The sequence below is a fragment of the Felis catus genome, chromosome B1, assembly GCF_018350175.1.
Source record: "Felis catus isolate Fca126 chromosome B1, F.catus_Fca126_mat1.0, whole genome shotgun sequence".
Lineage (NCBI taxonomy): Eukaryota > Metazoa > Chordata > Mammalia > Carnivora > Felidae > Felis > Felis catus.
In genome coordinates, this window is record NC_058371.1 from 143,242,488 (window position 1) to 143,267,034 (window position 24,547).

At 37.9% G+C, this 24,547-nt stretch overlaps 1 protein-coding gene across 23 annotated transcripts in view; it reads left to right on the forward strand.

The window, feature by feature from the left end:
• Window positions 1–24,547, forward strand: part of CCDC158 (coiled-coil domain containing 158) — a 104,284-nt gene that overhangs the window by 73,121 nt on the left and 6,616 nt on the right. For 20 of the 23 annotated variants that reach the window (XM_045056193.1, XM_045056187.1, XM_045056202.1 and 17 more), the window contains 4 exons: window positions 17,524–17,684; window positions 19,021–19,080; window positions 19,974–20,033; window positions 23,783–23,850. In XM_045056193.1, the coding sequence (XP_044912128.1) occupies window positions 17,524–17,684; window positions 19,021–19,080; window positions 19,974–20,033; window positions 23,783–23,850 (349 nt within the window). Of the gene's footprint in view, window positions 1–12,423; window positions 12,658–17,523; window positions 17,685–18,091; window positions 18,376–18,432; window positions 18,491–19,020; window positions 19,081–19,973; window positions 20,034–23,782; window positions 23,851–24,547 lie in introns of those variants that run through there. The other 3 variants (XR_006596997.1, XM_045056204.1, XM_045056205.1) reach the window with 3 other exon arrangements.

Here is a 24,547-nt window from a genome sequence, read left to right on the forward strand (position 1 = left end):
CAACTGAGCCACCCAGACACCCCTTGCCTTGTTTTTGACCTTAGCAGGATAGCATCTAGTTTCTTACTGTTAAGTATGATGTTAGCTATAGGTTCTTTGTAGATGTTCTTTACCAAATTGAGGAAGTTCCTCCTGTATTCCTAGTTTGCTGAGAATTTTTTATGATAACTTGGTGTTGGATTTTGTCAAATCCTTTTCTTCATCTATTAATATGATCATGTGATTTTTTTCTTCTTTAGCCTGTGTTATAAGCTGCTTTAAGTTTCTGTATGGATGTAAGTTTTTAATATAATCTTATAATTAATTGATTTTTGACTGTTAAACTACCTTTGATTACCTGGGATAAATCCCCCTTGATTGTGTTCTGTAGCTTTTTCATAAATTATTGGATTATATCTGCTAATATTAAGTATATTTATATCTTATGTTCATGAGAGATAGAGGCCTTTAGTTTTCTTTTCTTGGAATGTTTTTGATTTTGGTCTTAGGGTACTGATATCCTCAGAGAATGAACAAGGAAGTACTCCTGTACCTCTGTTTTCTAGAAGAGATTGTAGAAAATTGGTATAATTTCTTCCTTAAATGTTTGGTAGAGTTCACTATTTAGGCCTGGTTCTTTCTGTTTTGAAAGGTTATTAATTATTGATTTAATTTCTTTAATACATTTACATCTACTCATATTGTCTGTTTCTTTTTATGAAATTGGTCCATTTCATCTCTGTTATCAAATTAGTGGGCATAGAATTGTTCATAATATTCTTTTTTTTTTCTCTTTTGAGGCAGAGTCAGAAGTTTTTGTTTAACTTCTTTAGAACTCATATCTAACACAATAGGGATAGTTGTATTCTCTGTCTGCCTGTTTAAAATTTAATCTAAGAAGAGGCTCCTTTACAGATTTACTTGGAGACTAATCAGATCTGAAAACAGATGACCTAAGGGATATATTCTTAAATCTAACCTAAGAGAGATTTGTTTACACCATTTTGGGAAGGAAACAATTTTTTCTTATGAACATTCTATCTAGGAAGAGTTCAGCAAAGAGTGAGTGGCTTAACATATTTCGATTTTTATAGTCTGCTTTAAAACTTTTATGTTCAAAATAAAAGATAAAAGCCTGACATCACTTCCAAGCTTCCCTCTACACACTCAGGCACTTAGTCATTTTATATGTCTGGCAGGATGGTGTTTGTTTCTGGTCAGTCTCTGCCTTTTCCAACCTCCTTGGCACTGAGAGGGTGGTAGTGAGGATTAATTAGTCTATGAAATGACTATGCAAATCCATGCTGCACCCTTCCAGAATGAAAAAAGACTGAAGAGATAGGACTACTACATTATAACATTAGCTTCTATAAAGGAATATTAGTCTTTATCTTAATAATGTCCATGGGATCTGGCAGTTATGTCCCCTCTTTCATTTCTGATGTTAGTCATTTGTATGTTCTCTTTTTTTTCTTAGTCAGCCTGGCTAGAGGCTTATTGATTTTCTTGATCTTTTCAAGGATTCTGTTTTTGGGTTGTTGATTTTCTCTGCTGATTTCCTATTTTTAATTCCATTGATTTCTGCTCTAATTTTTATTATTTATTTTATTTGCTTACTTTGGATTTAAAAAAATTTTTTTAATGTTTATTCATTTTTTGAGAGAGATGAAGAGACAGAGCACGAGTGGGGGAGGGGCAGAGAGAAAGGGAGACACAGAATCCAAAGCAGGCTCCAGGCTCTGAGCTATCAGCACAGAGCCCAGGGCAGGGCTTGGACCCGCAACCATGAGATCATGGCCTGAGCCGAAGTCAGACACTTAACCAACTGAGCCACCTAGGCGCCTCACTTTGGATTTTTTTATTTTTTTAATATTTATTTACTTTTGAGAAAAAGAGCTCAAGTCAGGGAGTGGCAGAGAGAGAGGGAGACACAGAATCCAAAGCAGGCTCCAGGCTCTGAGCTGTCAGCACAGAGCCTGACACGGGGCTTGAACCTACAAACCACGAGATCATGACCTAAGCCTAGGTTGGACACTTAACTGACTGAGCCACCCAGGTGCCCAGCTTACTTTGGATTTAATTTGCTCTTCTTTTTCTATTTTCCCAATTAACCACTTTGGATTATTGGTTGAGATCCTTCTTTTTTTTCTAATATGTGCATTCAGTGCTATAAATTTCCCTCTGAGCCCTGCTTTTGATAAGTTGTATTCTCATTTTCACTGTGTCAAAAATATTTTTAAATTTCTGTTGAGATTTCTTCTTTGGTCCATGTGTTATTTAGAAATGGACTGTTTAGGAGCGCCTGACTTAACCGGTTAAGCGTCCGACTTCGGCTCAGGTCATGATCTCACTGTCCGTGAATTCGAGCCCCGCATCGGGCTCTGTGCGGACCACTCAGAGGCTGGAGCCTGTTTCAGATTCTGTGTCTCACTCTCTCTCTGCCCCTCCCCTGTTCATGCTCTGTCTCTCTCTGTCTCAAATAAACGTTAAAAAAAAATTAAAAAAAAAAAAAAAAAGAAATGGACTGTTTAATCTCCAATTGTTTGGGAATTTTTCAGCTTTTATTGATTTCAAATTCAATTCTATTGTATTCCTAGAGTAGACATTGTATGATTTTTATTCTTTAAAAGTTATTAATTTGTACTTATGGCCCATAATGTGGTCTATCTTGATGGTTGTTCCATGTAAACTTAAGAATATATATTCTGCTCTTTTGGGGTGTATTAGTCTATAGATGTCAATTATTCCAATTGATTGATGATGCTGTAAGTTTCAGCTATGTCCTTACTGATTTTCTGCCTGCTGAATTTGTCCATTGTTGATAGTTATTGAAGTGTCTTCAACTCTAATAGTGGATTTATCTATTTCTCCTTGCAGTTTAACAGTTTTTGCCTCACATATTTTAATGCCCTGCTGCTAAGTGTATACACTTTAAGAATTGTTATATCTTCTTGGAGAATTGACCCCCTTAACATTATGTAATGCCCCTCTTTTCCTTGTTCTGAAGTTTGCTCTGTCTGAAATTAGTGTAGCTACTACAACATTTTTCTTTTTTTTTTTTTTCTGAGTAGGCTTCATGCCCAGCACAGAGCCCAGCATGGGGCTTGAACTCATGACCCTGAGATCAAAACGTGAGCTGAGATGGAGAGATGCTTAACCAACTGAGTTGAGGCATCCCTCCAACTTTCTTTTGATTAGTATTAGCATGATGTATCTTTCTCCATCTCCTTACTTTTAATCTATATGTGTCTTTATATTTAAAGTAGGTTTCTTACAGACAGCATATAGTCAGTCTTATTTTTTGATACATGCTGACAATCTCTTTTAATTGGTATATTTGGACCATCGATATTTAAATTGATTATTCATATAGCTAGATTAATATTATCATGTTTTTTATTATTTTCTTGTCCTTGCCTTTGTTTTTATTCCTGTTTTTGGTTTTTACTCTTTTTCTGCCTTTTGTGGCTTTAACTGAGTATTTAAAAATATAATTTCATTTTCTCTCCCTTCTTAGCATATTAAATTGTATTTATTTTTTTCCTTTTTTTAGTGGTTGTCCTGGATTTTGTAGTATACATTTGCAACTAATCCAAGTCTACTTTGAAATGACCCTATCCCATGTCATGGACCTTATAATAACAAAATCGTCCTAATTCCTCCCCCTTGTCCCGCTTATCATTGTGGTCATTTGTTTTACTTATGCTTAAGCATATGTATATACACATATATTTTGTATATGTTATTATTTATATTATGTATACATAATTGGATGCATTGTTCCTGTTATTTGAATATATTGCTTTAGAGCAGTCAAGAGAAGGTTTTTTATTTTACCTTCCCTTATTCCTTCTCTAATGTTTTTCCCTTTCTTTATGTAAATCTTGAGTTTCTGACCTATATAATTTTCCTTCCCTCTGAAGAACCTTTTTTTAATTAATTAATTAATTTATTTATTAATTAATTAATTTATTTATTTTTAAGAAAGAGAGACAGAGTGCAAGCTAGGGAGGGGTAGAAACAGGGAGACACAGAATCTGAAGCAGGCTTCAGGCTCTAAGCGGTCAGCACAGAGCCTGATGTGAGGCTCGAACTCACGAACCATGAGGTCATGACCTGAGCTGAAGCCAGAAGCTGAACCCACTGAGCCACTCAGGTGCCCCTGAAGAACTTTTCTTAACATTTCTTGCAAGGCAGGTCTACTGACAACAAATTCCCTCAGTTTTTGTTTGTCTGAGAAAGTCTTTATTTCTCCTTCATTTCTGAAGGATAATTTTGCAGGGTACATAGTTCTAGATTGGTGGCAGGGTGTAGGATGGTGGGTTCTCTCAATATTTTAAATATTTCACTTAAGTCTCTTCTTGCTTGCATGGTTTCTGAAGAGAAGTCTGATGCAGTTTTCATCCTTGCTATTCTGTGTGTTTTTCCCCCCCTCTGGCCTCTTTAAAAATTTTCTATCTTTGAGTTTCTGCAGTTTTCATATAATATGCTATGGGTAGATTTTTTTTTTTTTTTTTTTTTTTTTTTGGTGTCTGTATTGCTTATGTTTCTGAGGTTCCTGGATCTGTGGCTTGATGTCTGTCACTAATCTTGGGAAATTCTCAGCCATTATTACTTCAAATATTGATTCTATCTCTCTCTTTTCCTTCTGGTATCCCCATTATGCTACATTCTGTAACACCTCTGACAGTGGTCCCACAGCAATTAGACATTCTAGTCCATCTTTTTCATTTCTTTTCTTTTTGCATTTCAGTTTTAGAAGTTTCCATTAACATATCTTCCAGCTCACTGATTATTTCTTGGTCATGCCCAGTCTGTTGATGTACCTTTCAAAGGCCTCTTTCATTTCTTTATAATTTTTTCTAGGATATCCTTTTGATTCCATCTTAGAATTTCAGTTTTTCTGCTTACATTGTCTGTTTTTGTATGTTGTCCACTCCTTCCATTAGAACCCTTAGAGTATTAATCATAATTAAATTCCTACTCTAATAGTTCCCAAATCTCTGCCATATCTGAGTCTGATTCTGATGCTGGCTCTGTATCTTCCACTGTGTGTTTTTGGGCTTGTTTGTTTTTTTGTCTTTTTTAGTATCAGTTTAATTTTTTGTTGAAAGCTGGACATGATGTACTGGGTAAAAAGAACTGAGATAAGTAGACCTTTAGTGTGAGGCTTTTGTGTTTATTTGGCTAAGAGTTAGGACTGTGTTTGCTGCTTAGGTAGCTAGCTATAGGTGTCAGAGGCTAAAATTTCCTCTGATGTCTTTGTTTTTTTCCTCTTCTTTGGGTTTCCCTAGAGACTTCTTAAATAAGGTCTTTGACATGCATTTCTTTCTGTTTTAATCCTATACAGAAGCATTATTGATGTCATGGGTTGTAGTAAGGTGTGAGGAGAGGGGAAGCATGCTATAGTCATGATTAGGTCTCAGTCCGTTAGTGAGCCTGTGCCACTGGGATGAGGCCCTTCCAAGTTCTCAGTTTTGTTACCTCCGCCACCACCACCGTTAAGTGAGACAGGAAGAGTTTGAGATGGGTATTTCCCTTCCCCCACATTGGTCAGGTTCTGGTATAATCCAAGGTATTTAGGGTCTCTGGTTTAATAGTGTCCCTTGAGGGCTGGATTTGCTACAAAGAATGGAATGCTCTGAGCAGATTTCAAAATATGTACTTTCCCCCCATTCCTGACAGAAACACAAGGGGATTTTTCTCCAGTCGTCACCCTGAGAACCCAGTGCTGGGCTCCTGGATGTAAAACTCACAGAAGTTGGCCCCAACTTGGAGTTTTTAACTCTTAAGTTTGTCCACACTAAGCCTCTAGCAATTCATCAATTAAAATTTTTCTACCCATTACTGGCTTAAATGAAGGGTTTCTGCTTCAGTCAGTCGTGATTCTGTATATTTGCCTCTACTTTGGAGGGTAGCACTTTGCCCTGTGACCTCACTTCTCAGACAGACCTAAGAAGAGTTGCTGATTATTAGTTTGTTCAGCTCTTTTCTTATTGTGAGGACAGAGGTGATGACTTACCAGCTCCTCACATACTGCCCTGAACTGTTACGACTTCTCTAGAAGATGCTATCTCAAGTCCAAAAAAATGCCCTTTGACTCAATATCATTTCTAGAATTTGGTCTTGAGAAAATAATCAGAGTTAGGTACCAAGGTAAATACAGGAAGATGGTCACCGAACATTATTTCTAATAGCAAAACCTGGAAATAGGGCCTAACAATTGGGCATTGATTTAAAAATTATGAAACATCAGTGTAGCCATTAACAGTTATATCTTTTTAAAGATTTTTTAAAATTTATTTATTTATTTTCAGAGAGAGAGAGAGAGAGAGAGAGAGAGAGAGAGAGAGTCCGTCCCAAGCAGAGCCTGGTACGGAATTCAAACTCACGAACTGTGAGATCATGACCTGAGCAAAAGTCAGACGCGTAACTGCCTAAGTCACCCAGGCGCCCCATCAATTATGTTTTAAACTAATATTTAGAGGGAAAATGTTCATGGTATGTCAAATGACTAAAAATTTGTTGAAAAAGTAGTATATACATATACAGATGGCCTATCTTTCAGTTTTGCCTGAGGCCCCAAAGCCAGGAATAAGACAGAGACATCCCAAAGCAAGGTACTAGACCCCCTGTGCGGCACAAGGGAGAAGATTGCAGAACCAGTTTTACTACCCTTGACTCAAGGTTTTAAAAGAGAGGTTGCAAGTTGAAGAGGCCCACAGAGAACTATTTAGAAGAGACTTGCTGCACCCTCCCCTGCCTCAAGTGGAGATAAAGAAGCTTCAGGGAATACTCTTCCAGTGCTAGACAAGTGTCCCCTGGGGTTTGGTTTATGAGTCCCCTCAAGAGAAATTCCTAATCAAGAGCCTCTTGTCACTGGCAAAGTAGAAAAGAGGACTGCCTTGGTGGCATATAGCACTTCCCCAGTGGGGGGCAAATGTAAGGCATGCACTTCTCACGGACTGAATATAGGCCCTAGAGAAAGGGTCATTTTTAAAGACCCCAGCATGATCTTCATAGGGGAATAAACTGCTGGGAGACCGGCGCCGGGCACGGCTCATAAACCAGCTCACCTGCTAGTGAAGACCCCAGACATCACCGCAGGGACCATTCAAGTGGGGCTCACCTTCCTCCTCTGCTTTCCCCCCCTTCTTTCTGTCCCCTACCATGGAGGGCCCAAATGGGCAGCTAACAAGTGAGGAAAGAGGCAAAAAAGGATAAAGACTTAACACTCCTCTTCACTGAAGTCTTCCAAGCCAGAAACCATCCTCTCCACTCATTCTGTAACTTTAGAGATTGCAAAAACACAGGAGGGAAACACATAAAAATGTTGAAATGTTAACAGCGTTTATCTTCTGGCACGTGGGATTTTTAATCATTTTTTTTATTTTTAAGTGAAAATGTAATACCTTTATAATCAGAACAAAGCATGTATACATTCAGAAAATATAAGTGGGTTTTTTAAATAAAAACCCTTCAAGAATTAATTTGTTGCTTACAAAATATTATCTATCAGGCAATTAACTTCTCAGAAATATGTTTTTGCATGGTATAACTTCATTTGAGGCCTTGTCCTCCATAATAATTCTCTTCTAATTTGTCAAGTTGCTAATAAAAATTGTATTATTTTTCACCAAAATGGATTCTGTTTTGATTAAAAGGTAATTATTGACTTAATACTAACAATAGGCCATTTGCCTTAAATACATTATTTCTAATCCTAACAGTAATCCAGCAGGATAGATTGTGTTGTCTCCATTTTTAAAAATTTATTTATTTAAAACCAAGTCTTTTAACATATAGTGTAATAATAGTTTCAGGAGTAGAACCCAGTGATTCATCACTTCCATATAGTACCCAATACTTATCCCAGCAAGTGCCCTCCTTAATGCCCATCACCCATCTAGCCCATCTCCCACCCAGCTCCCCTCCAGCAACCCTCAGTTTATTCTCTATATTTAAGAGGCTCTATGGTTTGCTTCCCTCTCTGTTTTTATCTTATTTTTCCTTCCCTTTCCCTGTGTTCATCTGTTGTTTCTTAAATTCCACATATGAGTGAAATCATGTGATATTTTTCTTTCTCTGCCTGACTTATTTCACTTAGCATAATATGTTCTAGTTCTATCTGTGTTATTGCAAATGGCAAGATTTCATTCTTTTTGATTGCCAAGTAATATTCCATTGTGTGTGTGTGTGTGTGTGTGTGTGTGTGTGTTGTGTGTATACATATATACATACGTGTATATACATATATAGGTATATATACATACCTATATGAAAGAAATGGAATACATACACGTATGTATATATATGTGTGTGTGTGTGTGTGTGTGTGTGTGTGTGTGTGTGTGTGTGTGTATACCTCATCTTCTTTATCCACTCATCTGTCAATGAACACTTGGGCTTTTTCCATACTTTGGCTATTGGTGATAGTGCTGCTATAAACATTGGGGTGCATGTGTCCCTTCAAATCAGCATTTTTATATTCTTTGGATAAATATAGTAGTGCAATTGCTGGGTGTAAGGGTAGTTCTGTTTTTAACTTTTTGAGGAATCTCCATACTATTTCTAGAGTGGGTGTACCAGTTTGCACTCCCACCGTTAGTGTAAAAGGGTTCCCCTTTCTCTGCATCCTCACCAACATCTCTTGTTTCCTGAGTTGTTCATTTTAGCCATTCTGACAGGTGTGAGGTGGTATCTCATTGTTGTTTTGATTTGTATTTTTCTGAGGATGAATGATGTTGAGCATCTTTTCATGTGTCTGTTAGCCATCTGGATGCCTTTTATGGAAAAGTATTATGTCTTCTGCCTACTTCTTCACTAGATAATTTGTTTTTTGGGTGTTGAGTTTGATAAATTCATTATAGATTTTGAATACTCACCCTTTATCCAATATATCCTTTGCAAATATCTTTTCCCATTCCATCGGTTCTTTTAGTTTTGTTGAATGTTTCCTTTGCTCTGTAGAAACTTTTTATCTTGATGAGGTCCCAATAGTTCATTTTTGCCTTTGTTTCCATTGCCTCTGGAGACATGTCAAGTAAGAATTTCCTGCAGCCAAGGTCACAGAGGTTGCTGCCTGTGTTCTCTAGGATTTTGATGGTTTCCTGTCTCACATTTAGGTTTTTCATTCATTTGGACTTTATTTTTGTGCATGGTGTAAGAAAGTGGTCCAGTTTCATTCTTCTGCATGTTGGTGTCCAGTTCTCCCAGCACCATTTGCTAGAGAGAATATCTTTTTTCCATTGGATACTCTTTCCTACTTTATTGAAGATTAGTTGGCCATACATTTGTGAGTCCATTTCTGGGTTCTCTATTCTGTTCCATTGATCTATGCATCTATTTTTGTTGCCAGTACCATACTGTCTTGATGATTACAGCTTTGTAATACGGCTTTAAGTCCAGAATTGTGACGCCTCCAGCTTTGGTTTTCTTTTCCAACATTACTTTGGCTATTCAGGGTCTTTTCTGGTTCCATACAAATTTTAGAATTGTTTGTTCTAGCTCTGTGAAGAATACTGGTGTTATTTTGATATGGATTGAATTAAATGTGTAGATTGCTTTGGGGGTGTTGACATTTTAACAATATTTGGTCTTCTAATCCATGAGCATGGAATGTTTTTCCATTTTTTGTGTCTTCTTCCATTTCTTTCATAAGCTTTCTATAGTTTTCAGTATACGTATCTTTTACCTGATTGGTTAGGTTTATTCCTAGGTATCTTATTGTTTTTGGTGCAGTTGTAAATGGGATTGATTCCGTGATTTCTCTCTGTGCTGCTTCATTATTGGTGTATAGAAATGCAACTGATTTCTATATGTTGGTTTTATATCCTGTGACTTTGCCGAATTAATGGATCAGTTCTAGCAGTTTTTTGGTGGAGTCTTTTGGGGTTTTCAATGCAGCATATCATGTCATCTGCAAAGAGTAAAAGTTTGACTTCTTCCTTGCCAATTTGTGTTGCCTTTTATTTCTTTTTGTCTGATTGCTGAGACTAGGACTTCCAATGCCAAGTTGAACAACATGGTGAGAATAGACATCCCGGTCATGTTCCTGATCTTAAGGGGGAAAGCTCTCAGTTTTTACCCAATGAGGATGATATTAGCTGTGAGCCTTTCGTATATGGCCTTTATGATGTTGAGGTATGTTCCAAACCCTTTGGGATGCAGCAAAGGCAGTCCTAAGAGGAAAGTACACTGCAATTCAGGCCTATCTCAAGAAGCAAGAAAAGTCCCAAATATACAAGCTAACCCTACACCTAAAGGAGCTAGAAAAAGTGCAGCAAATAAAGCCTAAAGCCAGCAGAAGAAGGGAAATAGTAAAGATTAGGGCAGAAATAAATAGAAACAAGCAAAAAACCCAGTAGAACAGATAAATGAAACTAAATCAATGAAACTACACTAAATCAATGAAATTAAATAAACTAAATTTATTTGAAAGAATAAAAAAAATTGATAAACCCCTAACCAGACTTACCAAAAAGAAAAGAGAGAGGACCCAAATAGACAAAATCACGAATGAAAGAGGAGAGACCACAAACAACACAAACAATACAATCATAAGAGAAATACAAACAATCATAAGAGAATACTATGAAAAATTAAATGCCAACAAACTGGGCAATCTGTAAGAAATGGACAAATTCCTAGAAACATATAAACTACCAAAACTGAAACAGGAAGAAATAGAAAATTTCCACAGACCCATAGCCAGTAAAGAAATTGAATCAGTTGTTCAAAATCTCCCAACAAACAAGAATCCTGGGCCAAATGGTTTCCTGGGGGAATTCTACCAACCATCTAAAGAAGATCAATACCTATTGTTCCCAAACTGATTCTATGAGGCCAGCATTACCTTTATTCCAAAACCAAAGACTCCACTAAAAAGGAGAATTATAGGCTAATATCCCTGATGAACCTGCATGCAAAAATTCTCAACAAGATACTAGCAAATCAAATTCAACATAATATAAAAAGAATTATTCACCATGATCAAATGGGATTCATTCCTGGGCTGTAGGGCTGGCTCAGTATCCGCAAATCAATCATGATACATCACATTAATAAAAGAAAGGATAAGAACCATATGATCCTCTCAATAGATGCAGAAAAGGCATTTGACAAAATACAGCATCCTTTCTTGTTAAGCCCTCAGAAAAGTAGAGATAGACGGATCATACCTCAACATCATAATGTCCCTGTTTTTAAATTGAGGAAATGGGCACTCAGAGTGGTCAAGTTTCCTGAGGTCCCACAACTAGTACACGGAGGAGCCAGTATTAGCACTCAAGTCTGTTTGATTCTAATCTCATGCTCGTCATGCTGTTTAAGAATTCCCAGATAACTTATATGTTCTTTCTCTGTCCTCTTTTATGTTTGTGTTAAAGAAAAGTTTCGGTTCACACACTGAACTTGCACAGAATTGGTACATAGGAATGGCTTAGTCATAATCCTTGATCTATGACACACTATCATTGTTGAACCCTATATAGCTTTATTTGGTTGTTTAAAATAATACTTAATACAACTGAACACATTGCCCAGCCCACAACTAGAGCTTTACCAGTAACTTACCTCTGTGGTCCTCCCTATTCCACCCCCCTAAGAAGTAACCACTCTCCTATAATTTTGATACAGTAGTAATCTATAAACAAATCTTCAACAAAAAGTGAACTAATACACACACGATTTTAATAATACTATACATATACTATACAATACTATACATATTGGCTTGCAATTTGCTTTTTTTTACACTTAATATTTCTTGGAGGTTTTCTCCACAAGATTCCCTAATGGAACCAAATTCTCTAAAGTTTATGGATGCATGAGGACAGTGTCTATAGGTAAATTATATTGTCTGCTTTGGTTCCACAACCATTAGGGGACCTTTGGCACAGCCTTGAGATTCCTTGGTTTGAGCTAAATGTATGTGGTATCTGGAGGTAGTTCCTATGCCTCAGCATGTAGCAAAATCTTTTACATATTGCAGGACATATGTGCACACACTGCCCCCCACCACACACACACACACACACACACACACACACACACACACACCTCAACAAATAACATTTGTTAAATAGTTAACATTTGTTATAATTGTGTCAAGTTCACTTCTCCTTTTGTTAAAGAAAATAATCTTGTTTGCATAGAAAAGTAATTATACTTTTTAAAAAATAGACCCAATACTTTATTTGAACACATACTTATAACAAAGAAATACTGTTTTTAAGTGGTAGTTATAAAATTTACTGAGATGTAACTTTCAGGCTGTGCACTTTTACCCCTATTTATTGGCTGTTCATTGTATAAGTGTTTAATTTTCTGCTATTTAATTCAAGCCTCTAGAATCCCATTTTATCCCATTCCTAATATTTCCTTCCATGGCTCACTTATATTTTACTGGGAAGTCTAAAGAGAGAAAGAATTATTTTCTTCCAGGTGTATAGGAGGTTCAATTCTAGAGCCACCATATTACCGTTTTGTGAATGTCAGCGTAGAGAGTATTGTGTAAAACCACAAAGGTAAATGCTTTCCTCCCTATGTGGGCTCCAGAAGAAAAGGTAAGCTATTGAACATGTTTCTCCCTTACAAGAAACCGTTTAAAAAACTACTTTGGGGGAACCTAGGTAGTTTAGTCAGTTGAGCAACCGACTCTTGATTTCAGCTCAGGTCATGATCCCAAGGTTGTGGGATCGAGCCCACATCAGGCTCCATGCTGAGCATGGAGCTTGCTTGAGATTCTCTCTCTCTCTCTCTCTCTCTCTCTCTCTCTCTCTCTCTCTCTCTCTCTCTCTCATCCACTGCCCCTTTCCCTCACTCATGCTCTCTCTCTCTCTAAAAAAAAAATTAAATTAAAAAAATTAAATTAAAAATAATTTAATTAAGAAAATAATAAAACTATTTGAAAACAAAGAGGAGATAAGTTTCTGACAGTAACCATGTTAACTTTTCCCCTGAAATTTGAAAGAAAAATAAAGGAAAAAGAGTGGTAATATCTCTACTTCTATCAAGGGGAGCATAGTAGCTGGAATGCACAACTAACTCTGATAACTTTTATTAGTGGCTGGTACTAACTATATGTTATAGTACCTTTCTGGTGATTCTAGATCAGTAATATGGAGCATATAAAATATGTTTTCATATTAAGGGGAGAGTGAGGTGGAAACCAGCCTTTCTTGGATACTTACCATGCACACATTAGTACTTCTTATTGCTTATGCCATCCTTGTAAAGTAACAGGCATTTTCCTCCTTTTTATAGGTGAGGAAATAGAGATGAGAAGAAGCATTCCACTAGTTAATGAAATTATCTGTTTATGCGTTTGCCTCCCATATTAATCTGTACAGTCTCCACAGACAGGGCCAGATACATTTGTCATTTTACTTTAGCTTTTTAATGGAGTGTCTGGCCCATAGTAGGTGTCCTGCGAAGTTTCTTGAATGTAGAAGGTAACTTGCCCTAGATCACACACATAGTGGAAGAATGGTAGAGGCAAAAGCCTGTGCTCTTTTCCACTGTATCACACTGTCTATTCCCTGTCACCTCAAGAATGGGTTAGGAAATGGTACTGGCTTTTGTGTTAATATCTCTTGAGTAGTTTTAAAGATTCCCAGGGTGCATTTAACTTATAAATCAATCTTTGTTTAATGCCTCTGAGTTTGGGGTAATTTCCCTCATGTGATTTGTGAACTACTTTCAGTAATAACCAGACTGTAATTATGTTGAGGCCAGCTGCTCAACTATGTTATTTACTCTGTGCCCATATTCTGTAATTTTGTGATCCTAAATTTGGATACCTCATAGCATGCTGATCACATTTCCTAACGAATATACCCAGTGAGAACCAGGCAGTGTGCCACCGTGGAAAGACCATGGGCTTTGAAGTCAGACAGATGACAGTCTTCATTCCAGTTTTGCCATTTACCCCTCGTGTAATTTTGACCAAATTATTTAACCTCTCTGTGCCTGAGTTGTCTCACTTCTAAAAGGGAAGTGATTATTTCTACCTTATTGGGTGGTTTGAAAATTGAAGTTCAAATGAGATAATATATAGAGTGTCTGGTGTCTGGCAAGCACTAGATAAATGTTGCTTCTACTTATTTATCTTGACAGTTTGGAATGAGGATCTAAGTCTAGGAAGAGAAAGTTTCACTAGAATAAATGTCATCTAGGGGTGCCTGGGTGGCTCAGTCAATTGGGGGTCTGAATTCAGCTCAGGTCATGATCTTGCAGTTCATGGGTTTGAGCCCCACATCGGGCTGTGTACTGACAGCTCAGAGCCTGGAGTCTGCTTGGGATTCTGTGTCTCCCCCTCTCTTTCTGCCCCTACCCCACTCGCACTCTGTCTCTCTCTGTCTCAAAAATAAACAAACATTAAAAAAATTTTTTTAAAAGAATAAATGTAGTCTAGAACTTGGTAAGAAATACACAGAAATACAAAGTATAGCATATGGAAGATGGGGCTTATCAATAGCATGTGGAAAAGACCTAGGGAACCTCAGTTGACTCCCTGCTCAGTCTGAGTCCACAGTATTACGTGGCAGTCAAACAAGGTTTTAATGATAGCATCCAGATCCCAGAGGGGGACAGCTCTTCTCCACACTGCTCTGGACGCTCCCTGAATTCTAGATTTCATTTTTTGGGCATGGTTGTTTAAGAGACTCACCGATCAAGCAGAGTCTGTCCAAAGAGATAGAACCAGAGTGGTGAGAAATTGTGAGCCCATGCCTTATGAAAAGAGTAGACGGCTTGAGGAGATTTAGCCTGCAGTGTGTGTTAGAAAGTGGAGGTAGGGGAGTGGAGGCTGGAGTGACAAAATAAGTGTCCATTTCTTGAGGGTTACGTTTGACTTGTTCTGTATGGCCTGAGGGGTAATATGATGACCGGTATAGGAGTATGGAGGAGATTCAGTTTAATAAGCCTTTCTCTCAAAGGATTAAAGGTATATAAAAATTAAACTGCCTTCCTTGGTGTTTGGTGATCATGCAAAGGCCAGATAAGTGTACTGCTAGGAGAGATTGGACTGTACTGTTTGGAGATTGGACTAAGCCCAAATGATCTTTAAGACCCCTCCAACCTTGATAGTTTTGTGATTTCATACACAAGCCAAGTATAGCTTATTTGTAATGGAGTATGTAAAGAGTGATGATCAAACCCAGTCCTTGCTTCTGTAAAGCAGCTTACATTTTAATTAGAGGAGCAACACACATTTCAAAAGCTCTTAAAAGTATTAGGATGAAGTCATAATAAGAAAATGTCATAGGACTGATTATGATCAATTGCTAAGTGAATGTTGGAATTGAATTTTTTTCAAACTTTTCTGTCTTATAAAGCACCAGTCACCCTCAAAGAAACAAGTGCCCTGATCTCAGGGTGAAAAAAAGCCATATTTATATGTTTGTAGGCTATTATACTATCACTTATAATAAATGTCAAGGCCTGAACATTTTTAATAATTACTAAACTTCTTAAATAAACTTCCTAATGGGCAGATGATATGAATGAAAGTCCAGGTGCTACACTGAGATTTTAAGGTAAGAACTATGGTGACTGAAGATTGCAATAGGATAAGGTTTTCCTTATAAAGTTTTTGAAGTTTTATTCCATAACAGACATTATGTCCAACAGGGCTAGGACAAGACAAAGCCAGTATTTGGTAAAATTGGATCATCTGCTTAGAGACAAAAGCTTTTATTCATATTATGAGAAACTGGTTTAGCACCTATGTAATCAGGGATATATATGGGAAATCTCTGTACCTTCCACTCAATTTTGCTGTGAACCTAAAACTGCTCTAAAAATTAAGGCTATTAAAAATTGGTCCACATTTATATGTATTTTAAATTAATGGAGACAAATTTAATCATTAAATTGAGTCTGATTTATGAAACTCTGAACTCACGGTAATTTCCAGGTAAGGTCACCATCAATAAACTGGAAAGACCATACTTAACACCATTCAGTTAGTCAGAACTCTTGACATCTTCAGCTAAATGTTATATGTGGTTTGTCAGCGGGGTTAGGACGAGGAGGGGATGGGAGGGTTATATCAGTAACATTAACACTCGTTTGGCGTGGACTCTAGACAAGCAAAGCTGGTGTTCATTCAGCAACCAATGTGTATGGCAGGTTTAACTCTACATTGAGATAGACACCTCCAGCTTTATAACTTGATGATGGGGGTGCTGGATGGCTCAGTCGGTTAAGCGTCCAACTCTTGGTTTCAGCTCAGGTCATGATCTCATGGTTCATGGAATCAAGCCCATGGGATCAAGCCCCATGGGGGGAGCTTGAGATTCTCTCTCTCCTCTCTCTCTCTGCCCCTCCCCAGCTTGTGTTGTCTCTGTCTCTCTCAAAATAAATAAATAAAGTTAAAAAAATAGTTTGATGATTGATGATTTTCTAGCCACAAATGTCCTCGTACTAAGACCACCTGCTCACCAGTGCAACTTCTGACTATCATTTGGTTTCCCCTTTTGAGGTGCCTTTTGGGAACATCTGTAAGTTTTATTGTAGTATAAATATTCATCAGCAAATACTTGTATATCTGAAAATATTTTATTTAAAAAAATTTTTAATGTTTATTTATTTGAGAGAGAGAGAGAGAGAGAGCGCGAGGGAGCAGGGGAGGGAGACACAGAATCCAAAGCAGGCTCCAGGCTCTGAGCTGTCAGCACAGAGCTGGATGTGGGGCTCAAACTCACAGACCACGAGATCATGACCTGAGCCGAAGTCAGACGCTTAATGGACTGAACCCCCCAGGCACCCAATCTGAAAATCCTTTTAAAACTTATTCTCAAATACTGACTAACACAGTTTGAAAATATTGAATGTCTCTTTCCTCATCAGTAAAATGGGGGAGTAAATTAATTCATCTCTAAAGAATTCCTTACTTTTATTTTTTTTAACGTTTATTTACTTTTTAGAGAAAGACAGGCGGAGTGTGAGCAGGGGAGGGACAGAGACAAAGAGGGAGACACAGAATCTGAAGCAAGCTCCAGGCTCTGAGCTGTCAGCACAGAGCCCAAAGCAGGGCTCAAACTCAGGAACTGTGAGATCATGACCTGAGCTGAAATCTGACACTCAACTGACTGAGCCATCCAGGCACGCCTAGAATTCCTTACTTTTAAAATTCTGTAGTTTTATAAAATTAGTTCAACCGTAAACAAAGTATTGGAATTATTTTGCCTGGATATAGTTGTAAATATTTAATGACTTCATACTACATTATTAAAATTTTTAAAAAATGATTTAAAGATAGATGTGTATAGTGTGATTCTATGTGTGTATGTGTGTATATTTTAATTTAAATATATATGTAAATAAGTGTATACACATTTATAAATTAGATATAGCACTGTGTTGATTATTGATTGGTTAGTACTGATTATCCCTGAGTAGTAAGATTACAGGTGATTTTTGTTTTTCCTTCTTTTCCTCCAAAATTTCTATTTACCAGCTGAATTATATAATAGGAAATAACATACAACTCTAAAAATAAAAACCAGGGTGTTTGTTTTGTAAATTGTGTTAATGCAGCATTCTTTGAAACCTAACACGTTGAAGGAAGATCCAACGAGGGACCTGAAACAGCTTCTCCAAGAGTTGAGAAGTGTGATCAACGAGGAGCCAGCTGTGCCTCTGGGCAAGCCCGAAGAAGAAGGGAGAACACCATCCCTGGGAGCATCCTATGTGGCTGTGTAAGACTGGGTGTGCTGCAGAGTGGGCGAGCTGCTGTCACCAGCGGTTTGCCATTAGTTGTCTACATGATACTCTGTGGGAGGTTGATGTTTAAACAACTTTGAAGAATATCTGACGTTACCAGGGGAAACAGTATGAAAGTGGAGAAGCTAAGCAAAAGTAAAACAACTTGATATCAAGAGTAAATAATGCCATTATTCTGCTCATAAGCTGTCAAAGCAAGGTGTTACCCAAAGTTACAGTCATATAATAATGTATAGTTCCCAACAGATTTCACATCTAAGATTGCTTTTTAAATCTTTCTTTAATTTTTATATTGAGGGAGAGAGAGCACGCATTTAAAAATACATGGAATCTGGAAATTGTTCTTTGTATAATTAACTGAGACTTATATTTATCTATACAGAGATGATAGAGGAAGAGATTGCATTACTGAATCTCTCTCACTCGAGAGAGAGTGGGGAAGGGGCAGAGAGAGGAGACAGAGAATCCCAAGCAGGCTCTACACTGTCCATACGGAGCCCGATGCGGGGCCCAAGCCCATGAACCGAACCCACGAACCATGAGATCATGGCCTGAGTCAAAATCAAGAGTCAGGTGCTTAACCTACTGAGCCACCCAAGTACCCCTCACACCCATAATCTTATTTGATTATCACAACCGTTTGAGCTAAGACAGAGCAGGATTTATTTATCCCATTTTACAGATGAGATAAACATAAGTTTCAAAATTTTGACTTGCCTGCAGCCGCACAATTTCGATGGTGGAGCTAAACTAGAACCTTGAAAACTACATGACTCTCAAGGTATAATCTAATAGGAAAGTCCTTGGTTCTCATTTGACAGATGAGTAAATTTAGGCATAGACTGAGTTGCCTTCTCCTATAAAGCAAAGAAGCAAAGCCAAAAGTGAAAGTTAGACCCCCTGGCTCCCCACACCAATCAGTCCACAAAGATTACCATGATCTCCCTGAGGAGATGATTTCATCACTTTAGCCATTAATTATGGGCTTGAACTATTTTGGACTATATTGAACATGAATATATTTGGTACCTGCCTTTAAAGAATGTATGTTAATTTGGTATAATCTTACAAATAACCTTGTCACCAAAGCCTAAACTCAGCCTAAAGCTTTTGGGAGTCCATGGAACAGAAAATATTTCTGGGTTGAACTCCAGGGACAGCCTTCTGCAAAATTTGCTTGGAGGCCTAAGATCTACTTTTACACTTTAAAGAAGAGTTAAATACATAGGAGCAGTTGATTATTCTAAAAATAGATGGAATCAGGAAATTGTTCTTTGTATAATTCACTGAAAGTTATATTTATCTGTACAGAGATGATAGAGTAAGAGATTGCATTACTGAATCAAGCCTGAGATCAGAGATATGCCAGAGGTAAGAAGAATCTGAGATTCTGAATCTAATTAATTGTCTGAGAATTTTTTATGTTTCCAGGTAATTTGGGAAGTCTGGACAGTTTACATGGGAATTTAGGGGCATTTGGGGTTCATTGAAGGAAAGCTGTTTACATTGTTTAACTGAAACTAAAGTGGATTTCAGTGCAATGTACTTTCTCAAAATCAATACGATTTTTTTTGCTTATTTTAAATTTTGCTACTGTTTACCCATATTAAGATATTTATAGGTATGCCATACCAAAAATGGAAGATTTTTCTACATTTACACTCATTTACAATGGCTTACATAACTTTTGAGAGGAAGGTAGTCCAGAAGGAGATGCTAACAATCTCAGTACAGGATTATAAGAACCTCACGGAAAACAATCCTATTTTCCTCAGTAATTGAATAGCTGAATTTTTAAATGAAATCTTAAAAAGAGCATAAAGAAATTAAATCCATAACCCCTTAACAGAGACAACTTCTGAGAACTGACTTTAACCAAAAAGGAAAAAAAGGCTAATGTTAATTTGTTAATTCAGGTAAAACACAGAGGCCATTGCCCGCAGGTTTTCATGAGCTCCTCACTGCCTGCTGATTAGGTACCTGGTTCCTTAGTCTGAGGTTGAAGGAGGTCCCTAACTTGTCACCAGCCCGGTTACTCCCGTAGTGTGCTCTAACCGGAACAGACTACTGGGTCCAAGAGGAGTTCACTCCTTTTCATCTCCAAGCTTTTCTTCACACTGTTTCTCCACCTGGAAGAGCCATTAGCCCTAGTCTCACCTTTGAATCAGCGTTGGTGTAAAAGCAATGTTCAAACAGTGTTGTTTTATCATTAAGTAAAAATAACACTGTGTAGTCTTTCATTTCTCCCATCCTTCTGCCAACAGAAGCAACAACTCGTTAAGGGACTCCACCGAAGGTAGCAAATCCAGTGAAACTCTTAGCAGGTAAGAAATGATCTTAGCAATGCCTGAATGTCCTGATGTCCTCATTACTACTGTTTATTCATTAATTCAGCAGATTGTTAACTGTCCGTGAAGTGTCATACTCCACACTGGGTCCTTAGAATGCAACAGTGGGCAAGCCAGACAAACGTGGGCTTACAATGATAAGATCTGTTTATTGACTGACTGCATGGAAAAGAAAAACTTTTATCTTTTCTATTTTCACCACCTAAAAAAAAATAAGAGGAATCAGAGCCTTTTTTTATATCCTCAGAATAAGAAAAAGAATTCTGTTCAAATTCAGTTAGGCAGAGGCTTATTCATTGCTGTATCTTCAGCGTCAGCCATATTGCCTGACCCACAGTAGCCTTTCAGTAAAGTTTTGTGTAATGAGTGAATTAAGGCAGTATTAAAAATATTTTCTTACTGTCCCTACTGCTTGATCAACAATGAACTTTTTAAATATATCTTTATGGGGGCGCCTGGGTGGCACAGTTGGTTAAGCGTCCGACTTCAGCCAGGTCACGATCTCGCGGTCCGAGAATTCGAGCCCCGCGTCCGGCTCTGGGCTGATGGCTCGGAGCCTGGAGCCTGTTTCCGATTCTGTGTCTCCCTCTCTCTCTGCCCCTCCCCCGTTCATGCTCTGTCTCTCTCTGTCCCAAAAAATAAATAAATGTTGAAAAAAAAAATTTAAAAAAAAATAATAAATAAATATATCTTTATCAAAACAAATTTTGATTTTCTTCTCACCTATGTATGTGACACTACGTAACACCTATTAACAATATTTTTATTTTTACATTTTTTATTTTACATATTTTTATTTTTAAATTTTCTGGATGCCATAGATATTTCATTTAGTCTGTATAGCCTAATATTTTTTTAATGTTTATTTATTTTTGAGAGAGAGCATGGGCAGGGGAGGAGCAGAGAGAGAGGAAGACACAGAATCCGAAGCACAGTCTATCTAACCTGATCTTACATCCATGTGTGGGTTAGAAATGAAGACTCACACTGTTTAAGCAGCTTTCCAGGGTCATACAGCTTGTAAACAGTGGAGCCAGATTTGAACTCAGGTCTAGCTGGCTCCTGAGCTCAGGTGTGTGACCACCTCCGTGTTCGGCCTCTGTGTACCTGCACTGAGCTCCTGGGAAAGGGCCCTGTGCTAGGCACAGGGCACAGAAGGGCCGCTCCCCTGAGATGCATCAAGCTCCACTATAGTTTTTCCATGACCAGGAAAGTCTATTTCCTTCAGCAATGATGTGTTCGTGAAGAGAGAGATTGGAGAGGAAAAGATGGACCTAGCCCCTACCTGTGTTCGAATATTTAATAGAAGAAGAAGAGGTTTTCAGATATTTAACAGAAGTTCTGAAAAGCATGAAGCATACTAGAAAATTAAAAATGCATTTGAATGCTCTATACTGTACTTCAGCACACTGGCCATTTTGGAAACTCACAAACAAAGAATACCACAGTTGCTGTTTTACTACAACATTTCACTGTAACTGCAGAACCTTTGCTTGACTCGGCATCTTACAGCAATGTTTCTTCATTTAGAAACTTCTGCAACCTTTTAAGCTAAATCAATATGGTCCATATACCCAAAACAGAATTTAAAAAAATTAAAGAAACGAACAACTCTGGTGTGTGGATTTGTGCTCGAATTATTCTGAGAGCCACATTTCTCAGAAGTTTGTGGACAATTGACTTTTCTTATTTTGTTGTATTATTATAACTTAATGAGCAACATTATGCCCTAAGGAAGGTTCCCAATAGAGGCTTCAGAACATCCAGCTCCTTTTTACACATCTCCATGTGGATGTTTCAGGAGATGAAACATAATGACCTGAAGATCACAGTGACCAAAGTAAAACAAAGGCGGTCATTCCACAAAACCATTCCCCTCCAGCTCATCTTGTTTCTGTAAATGGCCCCCTGCTTTCCAGGGCACCTCTGCTTAACCCGAAAGTTCTCTTTGATTCTTCTTTCTTCTTTGTCGCGTTTCTCTAGTCACCAAATCTTACTAATTTTGCCTCTAAAACAGTTCTCAAATCCATTTTCTTCTTTGTACATCCTCTGGAACGGCCTGTGTTAATCTCCTATGCCTGCTGTAACAAAATTAGTTGCTTAAAATGACACAAATTGATCTCTCTTACATTTCCAAGGAGGCCCGAAGTCCCAAATCAGTTCCACCAGGTGGAGTCAGGATGTTGGCAGGTCCACACTCCCTCCAGAAGCCCTTGGGGTTAATCCATTTCCTTACTTTTTTCCAGCTTCTAGAGCTTTGTTCCTTGCACTCTGGCTTGTGGCTTCTCCCTTCATCTTCAGATAGCAGCAGAGCATAGCATCTTCAAACCTCTCTGCTGAGATTGCCACATCGTCTTCTCTCTTTCACATGAAATCCCCCCTGCCTCCTTTTTACAGACCTTTGGGATGGCAGTTAGCCCCCCTCCTAAGAAACCCAGAATAATCTCTCCATCTCAGGATCTTTGATTTCATCAAATCACATCACATAAGGCAACACTCATAGCAGATATTTTTGGCAGCCATTATACAGCCTGCCACACTGCTCTAGGCCTTTTTACCTTTCTTATAGACTATTGCAGTGGTCTTGACAGCATTGAGTGTGGGTATTTTTAAACTCCAGTCTCAAAAACATTCCAGTCACTTCTATATATTAATTTCAAATTGATCTGCCTGAAGCACACCTCAGAGTATGACCTTCCCCAAGCCCCAGAACCTTCAAAGGCTCCCCCACTGCCTCCTGCAGCAAAAACACTCTTTGCCCTGATAATTAAGACTATCCATGGCTTCCCTTTCTAGGGCTTTTCTCCTAATAGAGCTATCCTCAAACTTTTTGGTCTCAGGACCCCTTTTAGTCACAAATATTGACGATTCCTGCGAACTTTTGTTTATTGCTATTCTAAGTATTGGAAAATAAGTTTTCATATTAGCATTTTAAAAATAGAAAACATTTTGATATACCTTTAGAAACAACAGTGTGTATCACATGTTCACCTAATAGCATTTTATTATGAAAAATAACTTTTTCAAACAAATTGTTGAGAAGGCATTCTTTTACAATTTAACATGTGACTTCACAGAAGATAGCTGATTCTTATATCTGCAGTGGCATTTAATCTGTTGTGGTATCAGATCTTGTGGATCCTCTGGGAAACTCCACTGCTCATTTGCGAGAGACTGAGATTTCAAAGCAGATGCTGATGTTAGTGTCATAATTAAGACAGTGTGGGCATCACACACCCCCTGCAAGGGAACCGCTCCCATGGTATCCTCGTGCCATCACCCAAACCACAGAGAACAGTGTGGTTTATTTCAACCTGTTGATTTAAGTAAGTCTAATAGTTTTGTAAAGTGATACGACTATTGCTAAGAGAGGTTCCTTTTTTTTGTCTTTTTTTTTTTCATTTTAAAATAAGTTATAAAGATTGTGCCTCTTAGAATCTATGAGAGAAATACTTTGGGTTTATAGCTATTATAAAAATGAATTTTCTAACCAATATTATTATATTTTCATTCTGCAAAATGGTCATGGGCCCTGAACGATTAACAATAATGCAACTTGGGATCTCCCTGATATTTTTTGATTTCTGCAATTTAGGGTCATAACTGCCATCCTTAGCTTGTATTTTAGCCTGTCACTTTTGTGTGCATTGGCTTGCTTCTGTCCATAAATCTTAGTACTGTATTTGTGAATTGGAATGTCTGCATGACCATTCTTATGCTTCCAGAGAGCCGGTCACATTACATACAGGAGACCTAGAAGATCCATCTAGTTGCTTTACATTCCCATCTACAGGTGAGTGAAAAGTACACAAGACAGGCCTGCTTCAAACTCTGCAGTGGCTTCCCATTTCCATGCGAGTGGAAGCCAGGTATGACAGCAGCCTGTAAGTCCGCATTAACTCTCTAGGCTTATTTCCTCCTACTCCCCGCCTCATTCACTCTGTGTCATCTACCCTTGAATTGCTCCTTGAACATCCGAGGCAGCTTCTGTACTAAGGCCTTTACACCACTGTTCCTTACACATTGCTAACCCTTCACCTCCTTTAAAGGCTCTGCTCAGATGTCACTTACCTAGTGAAACTACTCTCATGACCTTCCGCCAGAATTGTAACTCTCCCATGCTCCCAATCACCCTTTTTTGTTTTTTTTTAATTACACTTTGTATCTTTTAATATGTAACTTACTAATTTATGTTGTTCATAAAGGTGACTCTGTCGCCTCCTGTTAGACAAAAGCCGCACAAGGGCAAGTATCGTTTGGTTTCCTGATATATCCCAGGCACATAGCGGGTGCTCAATAAATACTTATTGAACGGATGAAAAGAAAAAGAGAAGAATTGAGACAGATGGTTCTTTTTATAATTTCCAAAGACATAATGCTATCTGTTAAACAAGGGAGTCAAGGAAGAGATTGAAAGATAACAGAATCTGTTGAAAAGCAAAATGGCATAACAGACTAGAAATGGAAGAGAAAATAAAAACATTACAGGG